Source organism: Cebus imitator, unplaced genomic scaffold, assembly GCF_001604975.1.
Source record: "Cebus imitator isolate Cc_AM_T3 unplaced genomic scaffold, Cebus_imitator-1.0 Scaffold3, whole genome shotgun sequence".
Classification (NCBI taxonomy): Eukaryota; Metazoa; Chordata; class Mammalia; order Primates; family Cebidae; genus Cebus; species Cebus imitator.
This window is the reverse complement of record NW_016107318.1, coordinates 13,840,615-13,848,230: the sequence shown is the minus strand read 5'-3', so window position 1 is coordinate 13,848,230 and position 7,616 is coordinate 13,840,615. Positions and strand designations below refer to the sequence as shown.

The window sequence follows — 7,616 nt, the reverse complement described above, 5'->3', positions numbered from 1 at the left end:
AAATACAAAAAATCAGCTGGGCATGGTGGCGCGTGCCTGTAATCCCAGCTACTCAGGAGGCTGAGGCAGGAGAATTGCCTGAACCCAGGAGGCGGAGGTTGCAATGAGCCAAGATCGCGCCATTGCACTCCAGCCTGGGTAACATGAGTGAAACTTCGTCTCAAAAAAATAAATTAAATAAATAAATAAATAAATAAATAAGTGCTCTCCTTGTTGTGCAGCTAACATTTGGGTGGGGGCATAATGGAGGAAGGGTAGAGCTTCTCTCTCTGAGGTAATGATACTACTGATTTCATTTGCTCACAGCGTTCTTGTGACATTAAGAAACCAATATAAACATCATGGCAAGACAAAGCATATTCACTAGCACATGGCACGATATAAGCTATCAAGGAAGAATACAACCCAAGCCTTTCTTTCCACTCCAGAGGAAAGTCTTTTTCTCCAAAGAGCATTTAACATACTATTTGGGAAGATAAAATATTTAAGTTCAGCATCCTAAAATCCAGCATTCTAAAAGGGATAAGCTAAGACTGTCACTTCTGCTTCATGAAGATGACTTAGACAGAGTTTATGCCAACCAACCAGAAGCCTTGGCGACTCCTCTGGAACTAATCACCTTAGCCTTATCTTCACTTGGTCTCAGGAATGAATAGCAGCAGTGTGGTTTGACAGCACACCAAGGTCACTGTAGGAAGTCTTACACACAGGCAATTTCAGAAATAGGCTCTCCCAAAGCAGCCTAGAGATGAACCTCCATAGCTCCAGGGAAAAGCTAGTCATGCTTCAGTCTGCAGTAAACAGTGTATAATAGATAAATTCAGACAGGCTGCGGTAAGCCCAGCAACTTGGATCTCTCTGCTGTGAGGATGGGCTGCAACTTTCCCATTTTGCCTGCTCTCACCAGGTGGGAAAGCAAGCAATAATTCTTCTCCTTATTAGCCTTGATGGTGCTGTTATCATTGGCGTGAGAATCAAACCCCTGGCTGAGTACATATGGGGAGTATCAGCAGAGCCTTAGAAAACGATTTTGGGGACTAGGTGCCTAGTGGAAGAAATAAAACCTGAGCCCATCAAGAAAGGATACGGCCAGCTCTGTTCCAACATCTGTGGTCCAGATACTATAGAAGGGATTCGTGAGTTGTACCCCTCTACAATGAAAATGAGATGAAAAGGCAAGACACAATTAATACAAAGGCAAACAGGAACTTCCCTTTTCACGTATTCTTAGCTTTTCAGCTGCAGGAGCGAGGGCTGTATTTAGGCTAAAAAACATTACATTATCCTAAAGAGAAACGAAGCTTGTAGAATACATCAACCCAAATATTTTGCACCTGTAAAGAGCTGTGCCTTTGATTTGATCCCAGGCCTTGCCTGAAGATGTGAACACAGCCACTGCTTCCATACCAAAGGATCCCAACCACCATTCTCCTTTTCCAACACTCCTCCTAAAGTGACAGGAGTGGGCGTGGTGATGCAGTTTGGCTCAGTGTCCCAAAAACACAAACACCTGCTCACCTCTCACACATGTCAAATATGAAGAGGCAGAAGGAGCCAACAGCAATGGGTCCGACTTGCTTCCAATACCCTGCAATATGGTTCCGCTCGTGCTGATCCTGAGGAAAACCAAATTGAAAAGGGAGATAGAGGGGAGAGGAAGACCAAGCTATTCTATGAAGGAGTCAGGATTCAAAGGACACTTGCCGACTACCTATTGTATATCGAACACCATGCTAAACTCTAGGTGTACGAGAACAAAGAAGACAAAAATCTCTCCTTCAGGAGCTCACTCCTGTGGAGGAGTCTGGCACATACGCAGACCATGACAAAGCCCAGCCATGAGGGCTCTGAGAGTAGCAAGAACAGGGTGCCATGGGAACACAAAGAAAGGCCCCGGCTCCCAGGCAGGGGACATTTTGTGCTCCACAAAATAACGCATTCAGCATTAAATTTCTATGTGACTTATAACTTCTGTTTATAAAAGTGAGTGATCTCCCAGAAGACAAAGTAAAGACATTAAAGCATTTAAATATGTGAAGTNAGGCATATTTTCTCCCCATCCTTATTAAAACCAGGAATGATTCCCCTCGGTAAACAAAGACACTAAGGGAAAGAAAACGAAGGAATGCAGAATGAGAAAAAAGGGAAAGGGACCGAGTCCCCTCTACTCCCAGGCCCTGCTGCCAAGGCCTCATTCTCAGCGCGTCTCTGCTGGAGGACCCCCTCACAGGGAAAGAGCCCCTAATGTAGAGAGTTTAAGTCTCTCTCTCTCTCTCTGCTCTCACACTGCTCTCTCAGAAAGGCAGCAAGACTTCAGAGGTCTGGCTTTTATTACTGAGCCATAATGGAATTTAAAACGGTCCGCTCTGCTATGAAGCCCACGTGCCTGACAGGAAGACCAAGTTCCAGCTGGTGCATGATCTCAGCCACAGTGTGATGACGACACCATTCTTATTTTTAACCATGGTACCTTCAATCCCTCTTGAAATATGATTTGTGCCTGTGCAAACTGAGGAGACTGGGAAGGTCTGTATTTCAGAGGAATAGGGGTTACTAGGCCACCAAACATACCGCCAGCTGGAAAGAGACAGGCCCACATTCTCTGGTGGTTAACCTGTATTCCTGGGGACAGAACAACCAGGGCAGAAGCCAGCGGACAAGAAATTCAAGCTCAAGGGCAAGAAATAATACTAATCATTTAAGTTACTCACATTCTGTCATTCAATTCTCACAAAAACCCTATGCATTAGGCCTTTACATCCCATTTTATAGATGAAGGACCTGAAATTCAGAGTGATAATGTCATGTGCCTAAAGCCAGTCAGCTGGTCAGTAGGTGGTGAAGCAGGAATGTGAACCAGAGGGTCTGCCTCCAAAGCTCACACTTATTTAACTACTAGTTTATTCTGTCTCACCCACTGCCAACTGGAGGTAATGAGGGGCAGGTGTCAGCTTGGCAGCCTGCACAGAGCAGGTGGTACAGACATCCGTCCCTCCTGGGTGCTCTTACCATCATGTGCTCGCCACAGAAGATGATCCAGAAGGACAGAAGCATCGCATAGAAGATGCCCTGTCGGATGTCACCAAACAGCAGCATCCAGGTCCAGTCAAACCCGATGGAAAACCATTCCACTGGGATATTGATAAAGGTCATGGAAATCCCAAGGGCAAAGATGACTCTGATGGTGAGAAAATATCAGAACATCCACTTTATTCATCTGGAAGGCAATTCCCAATTTTCAAACAATTCTCAGAATTCAGTTTTGAGACATAAGATGTTACTTATTGGGTCTGAAGCCACATGATCACTTTCTTCCGCACAGAGATGCAAGTTGGCACCACCGCAGAATGAAGGAGTGCCACAGCAACCTTTCTGTGGAAGTGAATCTGACCTCCTTGATGCCCCACACTTTATTTTGGTGCCACCACAGATGAAGAGCTTCCTATAATGTTCATGTCCCCCTTGCCTTCTGACCCAGGCCTCAGTGAGTATAATTGTCCTCTTCCACCTTCATCTGATCATTAAGAACACTCATTATTATCGTGATATCCTCAGCAACTATATATTATATAAGCATGTTTGTTTCAATAATACATGACTCGAAACACATTTCAAATGTAAATTCTCTTGACTGCTTGTTTAGCTTTTATTCTACTCTTCCCCTGTCACACTAAGAACTGACAATTCTCTATTAAAATATAATTCTTATGTCACTGATTTATTCATACTTTTTTCCATCTCCTTGAAATTAAGCACAGATCATGTACCAGGCATTGTGTTAGGAGTATAGAACCCTAAATGAACAGGACCAGTTTTTTTCGCTCACAGGAGATACAGTTAGTGGAGGAGCCAGATAAAGAGACAATTGAATAGAGTAGGATCAGCAATATCATTGAGTTATAAAGAATAGAAGGCGGCTACTAGGACTTCTGACTTTGACACAGAAATGAAGCTGAGTTGTGAGTCAAGGTTAGGGAGGCAGAAAGGGTGTTTGGAGGAGAGGGCAGAGCCCGGATGGAGACACAGAGGCCTGGAAGATCCTGGTGTATTTGGGGATCAGCATGTAGCACATGAGGAAATGACAGGACATGAGACCAGAGAAGCAAAGAAGGCTGTGCTCATGAAGAAACTTGCATACCCCATTAGAGAACTGAAATTTATCTTGAAGAGACTTTTTATTGGAATCCAATAAAAAGTTTAAACAATGGAGTGACATGATTCATTTACTCAAAAATATTTATTAAACTCCTACTATGCGTCAGTCACTATGCTAAGATGCTGGGGATATAATTGTGAACAAAATAAGCAAGGATGGTGCTCTTGTGATGCTTCTATAGAGATGCAGTGAAAGAAGGAGTACAGAGAAAAGATAATAAATAAAAGAAGAATGAGCATCATGAAAAAAAAATCTAGGCACGAGAGTGGAGAGCAATGGGGATGTGATTTTACATAAGGTGTACAGATGAAGAGATCAGCAAGTGTGAAGGCCTTGGGGTGAGGGTTTGAGCACAATAAAGGGGGCTGGTGGGTAGTGGTGAGGACAAGTGACAAGATCAGAGGTGGAAGGCGCCCAGTCATCAAAGGGCTTATAGGTCACGGCAAAGGAGATGAAAAGCCAGTGGAGAGCTTTGAGCAGAGGGGTAACAGGATCTGATTAACACTTGAAAGGGGGCACTCCGGCTGCCCTGGCTGCCCTGTGAATAGGCTGCAGGGAGGCACGTGGGGGAAGCAAGCAGAGCGGTTGGGAGGCTGTTCCCACTGGTCCAGGTGAGAAGTGATGGTGGGTGGGTTAGATTAGGGTGGCAGCAGTGGAAATGGTGAGATTTCCCGGTGAGTTGGATGAGAAGTGTGAAAAACAGAGACATACAGGATGACTCACTGCTACTTTTCTTTTCTTTTTTTTTTTTTTTTTTTTGGCATTCCTGAGTTTATTTGGGGCACACCCCGGCAAGGGCCCCACACCTAGAAGAAGGTGTTGAGCCTCTTGGTAGTGAAGCGTGGCTTGTGCTGACGGCGCAGGATGCAGTGGGGCAGCCGGAGCTTGATACTTTTCTTGTCTGAGCAACTGAAAGGATGGAGTCGCCATTTATGGAAATGGGGAGCCTGGGAGGGAAACAGGTTGGAAGTGGGACACAATCAAGTGTTGTCCTTGGTACATGTGACATTTTCAAGGCAAATGAAGACATTAAGAACTGGAATATTTGGGTCTAGAGTTGGGAGAGGCTGAGGCTGAAGAAAAAAGAGTCATCAGAGAGTAGATGATTTTTCAGAGCACAAAGGTAGGTGAGATCACCTGGGGGAAAACAAGGCTAATAAAGAGAAGAGGTCCAAAGCAGGTGCCCCAGTCCCAAAGTCTAAGAGGCTGGAAAGATGGAAGGAGACACGAATGGAGACTAAATGCTAGTCACCGAAGAAGGATGACCAAGAGAAGGGTAAAGGAGACTCTGGGAAGAAAAAGAAACTGATCAATTATGTCAAACACTGGGATGAGTTTAAAAAAAGTAAGGACTAAAAACTGATCTTTGCATTTGGACTATGAGGGTCACTGGGGATTTTATGAAAAGCAGTTGTAGTGGAGTGGTGGAGATGAATCCAGACTGGAATGGACTCAAGAGAGAACAGGAAGAAGACATATGCACAAGATTTTTGAAATGCATTGCTGTAAAGAGGAGCAGAAGAAGGGTATGTGGCTTCAGGGAGAAGTGGGAAATGGGAAAGCTTTGTGTAAGAATGGGAGATTATAGGGCATGTTTGTTGTATATTAATGGAAAGATCTGGCAGAAAGGGAGAAGTCAGTGATGTGGAGAGAAAGTGGACGCCTCTGCAGGAACACTGTCTTTCTGTAAGTGAGAAGAGCTGGGCTTAGTTAAGAGACACTACCACACAGACAACTATCTGATTCTGACCATGGAATATCCCAAAGAGCAAAGACAGGTTAAAAAGCCAGAAAGGTCAGCCGGGCGTGGTGGCTCACACCTGTAATCCCAGCACTTTGGGAGGCCAAGTCGGGCAAACCACTTGAGCTCAGGAATTTGAGATCAGCCTGGGCAACACAGCGAAACCTTGTCTCTACAAAAAATACAAAAAACTAGCTGGGAAGCATACACCTGTGGCTCTAGCTACTGGGAGGCTGAGGTAGGACGATCACTGGAGCCTGGGAAGTCAAGGCCACAGTGAGCTGAGATCCCAACACTGCACTCCAGCCTGGACAACAGAGTGAGACCCCATCTTCAAAAAATAAATTCATTAAGAAGAACCAGAAAGGCGAGAGAAGTAGAATCCCGAGGATTTACTTAATAACACCTTGCATAGGAAAGCTGCAGGAGAGAAAGGAGTGCAGGATGACTCCTGGCCAAATCACTGGCCTAAGTCACACGCTGGCAGCTTGAACTGGACCCCGGTAAAAACGAGAGCTTGGCAGATGATGGGAAGCCAGCGTTCCTGAAGAGCACTCCAAAACCAACTCTTACTTTTCCAGAAGCACTGGGGGTCGGGACATCATGGTGATCCTCCTCCAATACCACACCATAATGATGAAGATGCTGGGCGTAAGGAAGGTCTTCATGGCAAACCACACCTTGGTGAAGCCTCCATTTTGGTGGATGCCCTAGGCAGAGACCGATGATAATTTTGAAGGTGAACATTATCTTAGCATTTTTTTTCTACTAGCAAATGTGTTTGTGGGAGAGCTAAGTGGAGAGCCTGTCTGCGAAATGTTCATGATCAACAGCTTTCACATTCATAGCATGCACTGCCCGCATACACCCTTGGCGTCTGCTCAAAGATGACAGAAATACGTATTAAAAGACTTAAAAATTGGACTGCCCTGCTATGGACCTGAGACCAGAGAAATAAAGAGGGCATCCCATTCATAGTAATGGCCTTCATGCTCTGGGATCCGGAAGAAGAGCAGAGGGTTTGGGGCAGGGTCGCTATTTCTGATAGGCTTTGAATTATCTTACCTTGGACTCATCCCACTGATTTTAAAATCCTAATGCCTAAAGGTACACCTTAGAGATATGGATTAATAGGGCAGGTATGGATTAATAACGCATACAGGGTGTATGATGTCTATTCAGCTACCACCCCCCACTGCACCCCCAATAAAGCCACATTTGATGTAGAACCAAAAATTTCAGGTAAAAAGCAGAGACATCTTCTATCCCTTAACAACTCTCTTGACCATTTAATCCTCTTTAGAGCCTTACATCTTACTTGGTATACCAGGGCTCCGAGAGCTTCCTCCCCATGCTAAGATAATGATTTAGTACATGATCAAATGTTTTTGGTAAGTTTTTCATTAGAAAGTTGCAGATATCCTAGATGCTTAATAGATTAAGATTGGTAAGTGTTAATAAAGGCATTCTATAAAATGCTAACCAATATTGGAAAGCATATTTACATTACACTCACCAATTTATATTATATATACCATGAAATAAAGAAAGCAAGGAACAAAAGTCAGTTCAATATGATCCTACTTTTTGTAAGGGAATTACTATGTGTGTATTTTTAAAAAAAGCCTGAAAGATCAATCAAAACCTGAACAGTAGCTATTTCTCTAAATAGTAGGACATTACAGGTAATTATTATGTTTTTCTGTGTTTCTACCCAAT

At 44.1% G+C, this 7,616-nt stretch overlaps 1 protein-coding gene across 2 annotated transcripts in view; it reads right to left on the bottom strand.

The window, feature by feature from the left end:
• The window catches only part of WLS (Wnt ligand secretion mediator), a 131,127-nt gene that overhangs the window by 48,711 nt on the left and 74,800 nt on the right, over positions 1-7,616 (bottom strand). For both annotated transcript variants that reach the window (XM_017532178.2, XM_017532182.2), the window contains exons 5-8: positions 6,471-6,607; positions 3,010-3,178; positions 1,519-1,616; positions 1,088-1,151 (exon numbers count right to left, since the gene is read on the bottom strand). In XM_017532178.2, coding sequence (XP_017387667.1) covers positions 1,088-1,151; positions 1,519-1,616; positions 3,010-3,178; positions 6,471-6,607 — 468 coding nt within the window. The remainder of the gene's footprint in view (positions 1-1,087; positions 1,152-1,518; positions 1,617-3,009; positions 3,179-6,470; positions 6,608-7,616) is intronic.